Source organism: Schistocerca gregaria, chromosome 2, assembly GCF_023897955.1.
Source record: "Schistocerca gregaria isolate iqSchGreg1 chromosome 2, iqSchGreg1.2, whole genome shotgun sequence".
Classification (NCBI taxonomy): domain Eukaryota; kingdom Metazoa; phylum Arthropoda; class Insecta; order Orthoptera; family Acrididae; genus Schistocerca; species Schistocerca gregaria.
Window position 1 is genome coordinate 224,477,632 of NC_064921.1, and position 14,989 is coordinate 224,492,620.

At 42.5% G+C, this 14,989-nt stretch overlaps 1 protein-coding gene across 1 annotated transcript in view; it reads right to left on the bottom strand.

Annotated features, from left to right (window-relative positions):
* Positions 1–14,989, bottom strand: part of LOC126336736 (glutathione S-transferase D7-like) — a 94,292-nt gene that overhangs the window by 59,497 nt on the left and 19,806 nt on the right. Inside the window, exons 2-3 of the mRNA XM_050000732.1 lie at positions 8,017–8,206; positions 1,848–1,906 (exon numbers count right to left, since the gene is read on the bottom strand). Of these exons, the coding sequence (XP_049856689.1) occupies positions 1,848–1,906; positions 8,017–8,169 (212 nt within the window). The 5' untranslated portion in view covers positions 8,170–8,206. The remainder of the gene's footprint in view (positions 1–1,847; positions 1,907–8,016; positions 8,207–14,989) is intronic.

A 14,989-nucleotide genomic window follows, 5' to 3' on the forward strand; every position in this document is an offset into this window, starting at 1 on the left:
CAGTCAGTTTTTATGATTATGTTAACTGTGAGTCATGAGGTGGCTTTGATGAATCACTTATTACTGGAAAATGGTGAACTTTGATTTCGAATCTTTGTGTAAGAGTACACGTCCCTGTTGCGTTTCCTTTATGCAAACAATCATTTCCTGACAAATCACGTAAGTAAAGCAATAGTTTAAAAGGTTGGAAGAGTAGAATAAATTTGACACATCTGTTTTTGTTACTCTGCCAGCGACTTAAGAGCAGTATTGTTATCGTTGGTTGGTATGGAACCATAGGAGTAGTGTTTTAATGTGTCTCTTGTTACTCTGCCAGCGACTTGAGAGCAGTATTGTTATCGTTCGTTGGTATGGAACCATAGGAGTAGTGTTTTAATGCGTCTTTTGTTACTCTGCCAGCGACTTAAGAGCAGTATTGTTATCGTTGGTTGGTATCGACCATAGGAGTAGTGTTTTAATGCGTCTTTTGTTACTCTGCCAGCGACTTAAGAGCAGTATTGTTATCGTTGGTTGGTATGGAACCATAGGAGTAGTGTTTTAATGCGTCTTTTGTTACTCTGTCAGCGACTTAAGAGCAGTATTGTTATCGTTCGTTGGTATGGAACCATAGGAGTAGCGTTTTAATGCGTCTTCCATGTAAATGTAGTTAACAGGCATACGCTCCATCTTTTAGATAAACTGTTCATTTTGCGCATACTCAACTTGTTATACTTGGCCCTAATGCGCATGCAAGCACGTTTTCCCTTCGTCCTGAAATATTTAACCTCCTGTAAATTGTGACAAAAAATTACTTAATGTGTTTAGCAAAGTCTATATTCCTTCTAGAGTTCAATAATTAAAACACAGTTGCGCAGTTTTCTCTTAGATATTAGGGCTAGTAACCACTTTAAATTCAAGGCACTATAGACGATTTGGCACTCAGGCCAAGCAGATAATTTTGAAAGGCAAACTTTTAACTCATCCCGGAAGTGTTCCGTAGAGTTCAGATCGGGACTCTGAGCAGGTTAGCCCATTTCATAAATGCTATCGTTCACAAACCACTGTTTCATTGATGTTGCTTTATGACAGATTGCATTGTCATGCTCAAAAAATCATCGGCTCCTCTACTATATGTAGTACACAATGCTTTAAAATGTGTTCATATCGTTTCCAGTTATTATTTCGTAAACGCAATACGGGGATCACACCATAACAACGAAAAAAAAAATCTTTAACATAACACCACCTTCACCGTACTTTACTGATTTCACAGCACGTGATGGTAGGTGAGAATATTCAGGCATCAGCCAACCCAAACCCTTCCTTCGGACTATCGCTGGGCACAGCACGATTCGTCACTCCAGTCATTGTGCCGGCTGGACTGCTGGCTGGAACTCACCAGTGATTCCGTCCGCTATTTCATGCGATTTTTACAGCCACCCACAGCAAAGCAAGACGGTTCCTGTCCATCATTACGAAAGGTCTGCCTCGTTTTGCTTAAGTTGTTGCTGTTCCTTTGCGTTTCCACTTCCCAACCGCACCACCAGCGGCTAACTTGGGCACTCTTAGAAGGTCAGAAATATCTCAGATGTATTTGTTAATTTGGTGACATCGAATGACTAGAACACGTTCGAAGTCACTGAGTTTTGCTGGTCTACCTATTCTGCTATCACTGCTTCTCTGCTGACAACACAATGCACCTTTCATGCCGGTACGCCTTCCGTGACGTTTTGCGATCAATTCCTCATTACGCAAGTGTGTGCGGATAGTTTTGTTCATATGTGTGTATTTTGTGGCCTTGGTAAGGTGCTTTCATAAGCTGCCATTTTGCAGTGTGAAAAACGGAAGAGATTTGAATATTGACTTACCTTTCCCACAAAATGAAACCATTGTCATCTAATGTTGGAACGGTGTGCTGCGGATTTAACTGAAATAAAAGATTGGAAATTGTGCATTGTTAGAATGAAAAACATCATACTTGTTTTATACGGTTCATTCATTATGGTAAAATACTTCACTAAAGACAGCATCACCTAAGTAAAGTAATAGTTCAAAAGTTTTGAAGAGTAAAATAAATTTGAAACAGTTGTTTTTGGCACTGTGCCGGTGACTTAAGAGCAGTATTGTTGACGACTGCATACTATGTGTATACAAGGAACGGATATTCCTCCTATCCCATTCTACACACATCAAAAAAGGTTTTGCCACACCTGGGTTCCGAGAGTTCCGGAACCTGTAAAGAAAATTGGAATGGAGATCAACATAAACATCACTTCCGCCCTTTTTATTGCTCATAAAAACCACACACTGCATATTGTACTACCATACAGCGAGACCTTCGGAGGTGGTGGTCCAGATTGCTGTAAACGCCAGTACCTTCGATACCCAGTGGGACGTGCTCTTGCATTGATGCATGCCTGTATTCGTCGTGGTATACTATCCAAAAGTTCAAGAAGGCACTGTTTGTCCAGATGGTCCCGCTCCTCAACGGCGATTCGGCGTAGATCCCTCAAAGTGATTGGTGGGTCACGTCGTCCATAAACAGCCCTTTTCAATCTATCCCAGGCATGTCCGATGTCTGGAGAACATACTGGCCACTCTAGTCGATATCCTGAAGGTTCACATGATGTGCACGAGGGGGGGGGGGGGGGGGGGTGCGAATTGTCGTCTATGAAGACGAATGCCTCGCCAATATGCTGCCGATATGGTTGCACTATTGCACTATCGGTCGAAGGAGGACATTCACGTACAGCCGTTAAGGCGCTTTCCATGACCACCAGCGGCGTACGTCGGCCCCACATAATGCCACCCCAATACAGCAGGGCAGCTCCACCTAGCTGCAGTCGCTGGACAGTGTGTCTAAGGCGTTCAGCCTGACCGGGTTGCCTCCAAACACTTTTCCGACGATTGTCTGGTTGAAGGCATATGCGACACCCATCGGTGAAGAGTCCATGATGCCAGTCTTGAGTAGTCCATTCGGCATATTGTTGGGCCCATCTGTACCGAGCTGCATGGTATCGTGGTTGCAAAGATTGACCTTGCCATAGATGTCGGGAGTAACGTTGCGCATCATGCGACCTATTGCGCACATTTTGAGACGCAACACGCCGTCTTGTGACTGCACGATAAACATTATTCAACATGGTGGCGTTGCTTTCAGGATTCCTCCGAGTCATAATCCATAGGTAGCGGTCATCCACTGCAGTAGTAGCCCTTGGGCGGTGTGAGGGAGGCATGTCATCGACAGTTCCTGTATCTCTTCCATGTCCGAATAGCATCGCTTTGGTTCACTTCGAGAGCCCTTCCTGGCACAAAGTAACATTGCGGACGCGATCGAACCGCGGTATTGACCGTCTAGGCATGGTTGAACTACAGGCAACACGAACCGTGTGCCTTCTTCCTGGTGGAATGACTGATCGGCTGTCGGACCCCCTCCGTCTAATAGGCACTGCTCATGCATGGGTATTTACATCTTTGGGCGGGTTCAGTGAAGTCTCTGAACAGTCAAAGGGACTGTGTCTGTGATACAATATCCACAGCTAACGTCTATCTTCAGGAGATCTGGGAACCGGGGCCATGCAAAACTTTTTTTTGGTGTGTGTATATATTTATTTATTTAGTGTCACTGTAAAACAAGATTTGCATTATTTAAAATGACCTAAGAAGCCGTGTCAGGTGGTGATATTTGATCGTGTATCAAACTGAAATGCGACATTTTGAGAAGAAATATAGAACTTTCCGCCTGACTGTACGCCTGATGGCGTTTCTAATGTTTTCTGCGATAAGTACTATATTAGTTTCTCCCTATCTATCAATGGACCAACCACAAACTAAACATTGGAATCTTTGTAGACTAACTGTTATACATTTATGAACAGTCATTCTTTCTCCTGACAGCGTGGTATATTCAGACGGGCCTTATTGTCAACATTTTCTGTGTAGGTATGGCGTCAGTCATGTATTTTAAGTAACGGAGGAACGATATAGTTTTAAGAGAAACAGTTATGTTTGTTAATTGTAGGTTGCGGCCACTGTTGCTGCTTCAATATCCTCATCGTCATCGCAGTCGTGCTACGTTGCATATACGCTGCAGCAACGCCCTCAATCGAAAGCTCTTCTTCGCTTCTCGTAAATGCAGTACAGGATTTTTGTTGACGAATATTACGTGAAATTAGTATATTATAAATAATCCTTGGAAGATTCTTTGGACTTTATTTTACAAACACGTACTTAGACATAGTTTTTACAATGCCATGTAGCATATCAGGCAATATTTTTCCTCCAGTAAACTGCATCAGCTGCCAAATTGTCAGTTTGTTCACAGTTCATGTCCATGTTGAAGATCCTTTGAAAAGGTCCGTGTCCAGATGTTTGTTTCCACAACAGTGCTGGTTTAGGGATTCTTCCATCTGTCACGTGTAGAACATGACACGCATATGTTAGTCTCACTTCAGAAACCATTTTGTGCAGTCTGCGTAGACCACTTCTTGTAACTACTTCATAATTTGAAAGTGATCGCGATAACTGAGCATTAAAATTCCCCTCAAGCATCGTTGGTGAAAAAGTTGAGCTCGCGTGTCGATTTTGCTGACATGTTCAAGGTCTCACATGCAAATACGGCCATTGGTAGCGTGATAGAGGAGTACAGACGAAGCTTTGGACATAGTTAGAGAATCTGATTCCCACATGGACTGTATTTACTGGAATACTGAGGAAGCGATCCTAATTCTGCTGTTGATATGTGCATCTACGTCTCCATTGTTACAGATAAGGCTCTGATATATGGAAATTGGTCAATGCGTTGTGGTACCTTCTCATGCATCATAATTTGAGTAGATACATTCACACATTTTATGCGCATTGTTTTCATTTTATAACTGTTAATTTTTCGCCCCGCAACACTGAACTGTCCTATCCAGCTTGATAGTCATTTATTGTAAGCTTTGTGGGCTTTCTGCAAGAAGAACTACGTCATCACGGAAATGTAGATCCGTAAACCTAGTTTGGAAATTCAAACGTTTCTCATGTTGGAGTTTTCCATAGTTTTTCGCATTATGAAATCTACGACAAAATATATCGCTATCTGACGCCTGTTAAAATGCTAAGAAAGGGGAGGGGGGTAGGAATGAGTTATATATATAACACGCAGTCAGATGCATATTTATGGCCATAAATAGGCAATTTAGTTGATTATCCAGTTCAAATATCCGGGTATTTTGAGTATAAGGCCTCTATTTCATAGACGTTTCACCTGAGGCAGAACAGATTTATTCAAACGCTCAGGAACGGGAGACTGGAACAGATAGTTCAAAGCTAATTACACCAAGTAACAGAAATGCCACATGCTGCTATCTGCATCTACCGAGTGGTTATAATTAAAGATCAGTACTCACAGAGGTCCAGCCAAGGCTGTTACTGTCGTAGGGCAGCGAAATTTGGTAATTAGATATTCTAATGCGTTAGTGCGGAACCGATTTACGCTGGAAGAAAATTAGTTCCAGTATTTCCCACCAGTTGCAAGTCAGGCTGTGTGAATACAAGAAAAGCTGAAAGAAATGTTTCGATATGCAATGGATTAGGAACAGACGCGAGAAAAAAATGTCAAACGACTGCCTCTTACACAATTTGTTCGCTATGAGCGCCGGAGACGTTGATGAGATGTTGCATCCGTAAAACGACGTGATCGACAGTTACTCACAGCAGTTCTGGTAGAGTATGAGCAAAATATTACTATATCTGGCCTTCAGATCAGGTAGAGATCGAATGTGTCCCTGGTAAACGCATTCTCTCAGATATTCTCAGAGACAAAAGTTTCATGGATTCAGATCAGGTGATCTCGCAGGCTATGAATCTGGAAAACCTCTGGAGATAGCATGTTCGTGGACGATTGCATCAAGAAAACCTTTCACTAGGCGAGCGACATGAGGTGTTACACCATCTTGCCTGTAAAACGGCGTTTCCACAGAGTTGCTTTCTTCCTCCGGAACAGGACGCCTTCCTCTTCTAGGCGCCACACTGAGCTCACCCGTATTTTAGAATTAATTTCATTATCATCTTTTTTAAACTATTTAATGACCTCAGCTCTCTCTTCTCACTTCTCAGTCTTTCAGTGCAGCACTGTAATTTCTGCCGTTCAATTAAAACAATTTCACTAACAGTCTCTTCTCGATAGCCGTATCGGTCACTCACGTAATGACAGTATGGGTAGTACACAGATAGTGTACAACGCTAGATTTGCACCTAGTGGCCAAAACTAGGACTAATTTTTTCCCCAGCATAAATCGGTTCTACATTAATGCATTAATATATCTAACAAGTTTCGTTGCTATACTATAATTCCAGCCCATGCTGAGCCTCTATGAGTAGTTGAACTTTATTTATAAGCACTCAGTACATCATAAATGGTTTATGTACATCGAAAAATTGGTGTCATATTCCTTAGAATGCACCCGCTGTTACTTTTTGTTTCTGTGGAACACTTGTGTAGGGTGTGATGTGTTCTTTTAGTGAAACATTCCTTGAACCGAACGGACATTAACGAAGATTGCGTGATGTTTGTGTATTCTAGTCAGAATTCGACGGTGTGGCACTCTGTGAACGCGTTTCAAAAATCTAGGAGGGCGGAATGGACCTGTTCATGCGCATTGAATAATTCGCATTGAATAATAACCAAAAATACTAGTCGAGCTCATTGTAAAGATCTGTTCAGAACACAGGGCGTTTTAACTGCTCCATGTGAATACATTTACGTCAGTTGTACACATCAAAAATAACATTGGTAATTACTGCACAGACAGCTCTGTCCATGACCAAGCAACAAGAGATATACTCAACTTACATTTACCAAGAAAAAATAAATATTAAACTCAAAACAGCATTTTCTACCAAGGAATAAAACTGTACAATAAATTACCAAAAGAGATTAAAGAAATTGGCAAAATACACTTATTTAAAAAGGCAGCTAAAAAGTACCTGCTAGGCAATACATTTTATACATTGAAGACTTACTTAGCTAAAACAGAGATAAAAATTTAATACAAATAAATAATAACAATAATGTGTGTGGTGGTCCTCAGTCCTGAGACTGGTTTGATGCAGCTCTCCATGCTACTCTATCCTCTGCAAGCTTCTTCATCTCCCAGTACTTACTGCAACCTACATCCTTCTGAATCTGCTTAGTGTATTCATCTCTTGGTCTCCCTCTACGATTTTTACCCTCCACGCTACCCTCCAATACTAAACTGGTGATCCCTTGATGCCTCCGAACATGTCTCACCAACCGATCCCTTCTTCTGGTCAAGTTGTGCCACAACCTTCTCTTCTCCCCAATTATATTCAATACTTCCTCATTAGTTATGTGATCTACCCATCTAATCTTCAGCATTCTTCTGTAAATAATAATAATAATGATTATAAAATATCCAACATTACACATTACACATTCACTTTATGTTTTCTTCCTTCTTTTTTTTCCTTTGTAGAAATACTTACCCCCAAGCTATGCATAACACAATACTAACACCTCTTCTTTTTTCTGAGCCCAACATCTCACTCATTATGGAGGGATGCTGACTCAGTTTTTCAGGAGAGCAAATGGGAAGATGCGGTCCGCAGTACAGAAAATGGCGCAGAGATCACCAGTGTGTGTGTGTGTGTGTGTGTGTGTGTGTAATGAGTGAAGTGTTATGAAGCAATGTGTGTATAGTGTGTGCCGGGATTCATAGTGAGCTATGAGTGAACAATCTGGCATTACATTATTTAATAAGTTATTTGTAAAAAAGAAAAGCATTGTATGCTAGGAGTAAATCTAATGATTGTCTCTCACTAGAAGTATGTAAATATGTGTGTTTACGAATTAGCTTATTTTGAATTGATCTAAATTTTTAAATACTTTGACATGCCCTGTATCCTTGGAAAGAGAGATCTAGGGATGAATTAAGCTACTACTGCTACTATTACTACTACTACGTCGAGTCCACGCTCAGTATTTGAGGAGGTATTGGAGGAGAACGTTTAACGTGAAGCGGACGGCGTCACCTTGATGAAGGCGGCGTCGAGTTGCTCGCCAGCCAGTACGTTGAGCTCGCGCAGTACGATACGCAGCCCCAGGGCGCGCGCCAGCAGCAGCACCGAACGGCACGGCGGGCTGGCCGCCATGTAGTACAGCAGCGGAGGTGCCTGTGGCGCCATCGTCTTCGCCGTCGCCGGGGGCTGCTTCGTCGCCTCCCTGCGGACAACAGTGCACGTGGGCGTATTACAGGCGTGGTGGTTCTGTCTCCATTTTCGAGCACACAATTTTCGATACTCAATTTCAGCCCAAATATTTATCAATATTATGCAAGCAGTCAAAACTCAGACTAGCTCCTAGTTCTATTTGAGCGGCTCAGGTAACACAATGGTAAGCGACACTGCCGTGAATGTTATAGGTCAAACGGCGCTACCTATGAATAGGAGTATGTAATACACTGGGTCAAAAGTTCTAATTTCACACCTCCTAAATCAGGGTTGCCTTGTGCGGAAACATAATGGCAAGCGATAGGTAAAATGTCTGATCAAGAGGTATCAGAGATATCCTTGTATGTTTTCAAATATTATAGCCACTTATGACGAGTTGCAAGAAAACGAAGATGAACTGAGTGTAGTGCCACTTCCTCGGACGAGAAATGAAATTCAAAAATTAGCTCCAAAATTCCCCAAGATTTCCCCAGAACGATTTCCAAATTCCATGAAAAATGAACAAGCAAACAAATTTCCAGTTAACACTATTATTTGAATATTAACCAGTAATTGAATAAAAAATCTAATACTTATTAATTTATTAAAATACGAAAGAAAGATAGGATTCCAGTAAAATCAAACTCAAAATTTAAAACCATAATAAATCGCAAAATCATTATAATTAAAATTCGCAAAGTAGAACCAACGTTCCCAAAGAATACTCCGCATGAGTACTCTTTGAGAATTGTGAATAATGGCGGAGGATAATTCAATTCATTGTCACTACGTTACGAGAGTTAGCCGATGGAGGTCATAGTTTTGAATGCTCATATATGTAGGCGCAATTAGATTGTTTCTTCAGAACTGATTATTGCGATCTAGTATGACGCAATGAAACGATATTTTGATTTCAAATATTACGTTATTTAGAATTCAGATAGAGGACTTGCATATATTAGACAGAAGTGACTTTTAATTAGATAACCTGAAGTTAGCACTATTTAAAAAGTGAACACAGATAGACAATTTCATTCGTAATAACTAATGGACTATGGAACTTGGCGATAGTTACGAAGCATATAATTTATAATTCCCCCCAACACCTGGGAAAGCTTCTTCCTCACGGCTCTGTTAGTAAGTGACTAATATTGTGTAATAAATCAGCATATCGTGTCAATTCATGTATTTATCATTCAAGTTTTACACTATTATTTACAGAGATAACATGCTGCGCTATTATTTTACTGAAGCGCTCGGCGCTTACATAGAAACTCCTTGACGTTAGGAATTAATAACACTGTTACGACAGATTGTAGATTTGAGATTACAACCAGTGTATAGGGAATTGGTGTCGCTGGAACTAATTTGAACGTATCATTAATATTTAAATAGCAACTGATAAACCACCGATTATAAGCGATTTAATTACGACATTTGGTGAAATAAATATCTCGCACAAGTTCAGTTCATCAATGTTCTGTTTGTAACGTCGATACCGATACATAAGAAATAACAGTCTCATTGCTCTACCGCTGAGTGTTAGCCAAGTCCGAAGATCCGAAGATGGCGTTACAGGAGTCATACTGATATCTCTGACCGGGATCCTGAGCATATCCCCACTGACTCAGATGATTCGGAGATATGTAAATTTGCAAATCTGTCGTACTTAGAATGTTTCAAGAACAAAATGGTGTGCTTGTACATACCGTTCTTTTCCTGAAATGTTTCGGAATATGAGGCTATTATCGAATAGCTGATGCCGAAGATTTGATGATGTGTGTAGGCATACTTCTTCGTTCATATTCCTCAAAGTGATGATAATAGTGACAATAATAATAAAGTGGCGGTGCATAAGTTACACTACTGGCCCTTAAAATTGCTACACTAAGAAGAAATGCAGATGATAAACGAGTATTTATTGGACAAACATATTATACTAGAACTGACATGTGATTACATTTTCACACAATTTGGATGAACAGATCCTGAGAAATCAGCACCCAGGACAACCACCTCTGGACGTAATAACGGCCTTGATACGCCTGGGCAATGAGTCAAACAGAGGTGGATGGCGTGTACAGGTACAGCTGCCCATGCAGCTTCAACACGATACCACAGTTCATCAAGAGTAGTGACTGGCGTATTGTGACGAGCCAGTAGCTCGGCCACCATTGACCAAAAGTTTTCAGTTGGTGAAAGATCTGGAGAATGCGCTGGCCAGGGCAGCAGTCGAACATTTTCTGTATCCAGTCGAACATTTTCTGTATCCATTTTCTGTATGCAACATGCGGTCGTGCATTATCCTGCTGAAATGTAGGGTTCCTCAGGGATCGAATGAAGTGTAGAGCCACGGGTCATAACACATCTGAAATGTAACGTCCACTGTTCACAGTGCCGTCAATGCGAACAAGAGGTGAGAGACACGTGTAACCAATGGCACTCAACACCATCACGCCGGGAGATACGCCAGTATGGCGACGAATACACGCTTCCAATGAGCGTTCACCGCGATGTCGCCAAACACGGATGCGACCATCATGATGCTGTAAACAGAACCTGGATTCATCCGAAAAAATGACGTTTCCCATTCGTGCACCCAGGTTCGTCGTTGATTACACCATCGCAGGCGCTCCTGTGTGGGATGCAGCGTCAAGGGTAACTGCAGCCATGGTCTCCGAGCTGATAGTCCATGCTGCTGCAAACGTCGTCGAACTGTTCGTGCAGATGTTTGTTGTCTTGCAAACGTCCCCGTCTGTTGACTCAGGGTTCGTGACTTGGCTGCACGATCCGTTACAGCCATGCAGATAAGATGCCTGTCATCTCGACTGCTAGTGATACGAGGCCTTTGGGATCCAGGACAGCGTTCCGTATTACCATCCTGAACACGCCGATTCCATATTCTGATAACAGTCATTTGATCTCGACCAACGCAAGCAGCGATGTCGCGATACGATAAACCGCAATCGTGATAGGCAACAATCCGACGTTTATCAAAGGCGGAAACGTGATGGTAGGCTTTTCTCCTCCTTACACGAGGCATCACAACACCGTTTCACCGGACAACGCCGGTCAACTCCTGTTTGTGAATGAGAAATCGGTTGGAAAATTTCCTCATGTCAGCACGTTGTAGCTGTCGCCACCGGCGTCAACCTTGCGTGAATGCTCTGAAAAGCTATCATTTGCATATCACAACATCTTCTTGTCGGTTAAATTTCGCGTCTGTAGCACGTCATCTTTGTGGTGTAGCAATTTTAATGACCAGTAGTATAATAGTGTTTTCCCATAAGTATAATAAAGACAGCAGATATACATGACTGAGACGTTAGCCATCAATTATGTATTCTCCTTCACTATTTACAACAGTCTGACAATGCTGAAGTAACTTTTAGATTCTGCGACTGAAGACATCATGTGGTTTTGAGCCGAAGAACTCGTCGAACCATGAGGAAATTCCTTGGCGGGCGTTATCGTGTAGTAGCAGCACTTTACGCAATGTTCCTGGTCTACGTCTACCATCGACAATACTGTATGCCGAGGAACATGGCATACCAGGAGTGCAGGCTATTAGGCGGCGGGCTCGTTCTGATTGGTCAATTACTTATCGTCAGATAGATAACGCGGGCGCCTCTTTGTGTTAGGAATGCTTTGGGAGATGTGAGAAATGCGAAGGCACCGTATTAAGTGCGAAAATACGAAGCTGCCAGGGAGGCAGAGCAGACACCTGCGTTAATGAAGAATCCAGGTATTTCTTAGAATATTTCCTGTGTGTGTGGGGGGTTGGGGGTGGGGGGGGGGGTTGGGGTGGGGGGTTGGTGGAAGGCGGCTGGAAATATTTGAACTTTCAACACGCCCTCTCAACTTCCCCTTCCGTTACACCCATGCCATGATACACATGCATTATATCCTTCCCATGCTCCCCCGTGGACAGTGATACTGCCATAGAAAAAGTTTGACATGAAGTCTTTAGTGTTGTAACCCTTAGATAAAAATTTCTTGATTAAGTGGCCGCATCAAATTTAAGCGAAATTCCAAGCTCTCGTTGACTGCTTTCATCATCGTCTTCAGGGGCTATGTCTAACTATGGTAAACTGCCGAGGCTCTCACATTTATGCCCTGAAGACGGCATTCGACTGGCTAGATCTCATCATGATAACGTCATGGAGGTGCCGAGTGTTCAGGAGGAAACCTCTCCAACCACAGAAAACATTTGTACTCGCTGTCTAACATGATTTGCAGCACCGTCACTCATATCAGATGGAAAACTGTGTGAAGTCCTCCTCTGTGATCTTTCTTTATCAAGTGCACTCTTTCATACATTAGTAACTGCGCAGTCGGCGTCTTTATGGAAGTTGCTATCAGATATTCTAGTTTCCACCGCTTACTTAATCGCAGTCCCCGTAGTTCGAAGCCTGAGGCAGAATCCTTGTTTTATCAAACATAATCTTGTGTTGGTTATTAGACTGTTATTGGACACCAGTGATTTTTCAAAATTTTTGTGACGATATTCAGCACGGCGTTCGGCGTTCCGCATAGACTGCCCCACGTCACTGCTGCCACACTCGCAACAGAACATTATAAATAACTGGTACTCTTACGCTGGTCTTATCTTTACCATGGCTGAACATTTCTTCAATTTTTTGGCTCCTCGCAGTTTAAAACTCTACCTGTCTTACTCGTTGTTGCATCTCGGAATGGGTGCCTCGCTATGTGGTGGCCCTAATGGTTTGGTTGAACGGCGTCGTGTCCTCGACAGCGTTGACCTAATGACACGGACTGAATAGCCGTCCACTCTCAACACCGTCGTCAGATCATTAACTGTAGACTTTCAGAATGACAGCACATAGAAATTATCGCTTCCGGGGGTGCCAATGTGTCAGGAAGAAAATGGCATACGGAGAGCGATGGCGGTGTGTCATGTCATCATTCTTGGGTGTAAGAGGGTGATAGGTAAGTGATACACGCTTTCGTCTGACCTAGGAGCTCATACTTCGTCACACCCCAACAGGCGTGTTCAGCGTATTAGAGGAGACTTTATACGATATCCGGTAAAACACACACCACGCAATAAGCTGATGACAAAAGTACAGAATGTGCAAGATAATTTTGAACGTTAGTACTTGTGATGTCACACTCCCAAGCCAAAAATTTAAATTTATTAGATATTGTCGTGGCCTCTGAAATACGTGGTCCCATGTCAAAAATGGTACCTCACGGCGGAACCACGAGTAAGGACATTCGCTACCTGACGCAGCAACGAATAAAAGACGTCGGCGTTTGACAACCCTCAAGAAGTTCCACACGACACCGCTATCGAAAGACTACTTGCGTCATAGCACAGCGCAGCTCAGTCACTCTGTAATCATCGCCTACTACGACAGCACAGTCTTAGGACAGATCCGGCTGCGACCTGACAGACCTATTAGTCAGAACTGTGTAGCAAAGAGTATAGTCACTTGTACAGTAAGATGAGACTATCATTCTACATTGTAACAAGTGATAACAGTTACAGGCTTCGGCGACAGTAACAAATACGTAGCGGTATTCCTGTGGACACGAATTGTTTCCAAGCATTTTCGATTGTTCATTTCAAAATAAAGTGGTCTAGTATTTTATGTGCAGTTGCAGTATCCGCTCGACATCCTCCAGAAGTAAATCTAGGGGAACTAAGATACCTTGCAGTGTCGACGAGGATTCTCACATGTGTTTTCTTTTGTTTTTTTCGTCTACCAATACAGACATTAAGAACGAAAATTTGAATATTACTTTTCGTGTACCAGAGCCGACCGAGAAATAACGATAATGTGATGATGTTCGCCAGGGATGAGAATATTTTTGCCATCATCTGCGGTTCAGTAAGTTACAAATTAATGACACTTTTTAAAAAGCAACTATGTTAAACGTTCCTTCATTCTAAGACATAAGTAGACCGAAATGATCCTCGTGAAGTTGGGATTGCAGCAAATAAGGCAGTTGCAGCAGCAGAGTCAGTCCACTTTATCGAAATCCGAGATAAACTCTAAACACCAACAGGAAATCGAATCATTTACCGACTTGCAAAGCAGCGTCATAGATTATCGAAGCAGCGGATATATGAAAAATTTTGGGGAATCAAATTTGTTAATAATAGGAAGAAAGTAACATAGTAATGATGGCAATACTTTGAGAAAATTTGCACTGTTCATGTGGTGTCACCGCCAGACACCACACTTGCTAGGTGGTAGCCTTTAAATCGGCCGCGGTCCGGTAGTATACGTCGGACCCGCGTGTCGCCACTGTCAGTGATTGCAGACCGAGCGCCGCCACACGGTAGGCCTAGGGAGACTTCCTAGCACTCGCCCCAGTTGTACAGCCGACTTTGCTAGCGATGGTTCACTGACTTCTACGCTCTCATTTGCTGAGACGATAGTTAGCATAGCCTTCAGCTACGTTATTTGCTATGACCTAGCAAGGCGCCACTATCCGTACTATTGATATTGTGAATCATGTACCATAAAGAGCGACGTTCGTCATTAATGGATTAAAATTAAGTATTCCACCACCTACGTCCGTTTTTCTGAAGTCTAATTCTCTTGTCATGTTCCAGACCTCACGCCAGACTGCGTGAGATAAAACGCGCGCATTTCGGCTCCTTTAGTTATACGGGTTGGCTCTCCTGCCAACCACAACAGTTCACAAGTTACAATTCCAGTGTCAACAGCTGTACAGGGACCAATTACACTAACCACCAAGGAGGCGGTTGCATGAAATGGAAAATGGAAAGGAGGCATGACCAGAAGTTTTACCCGCAGATCTG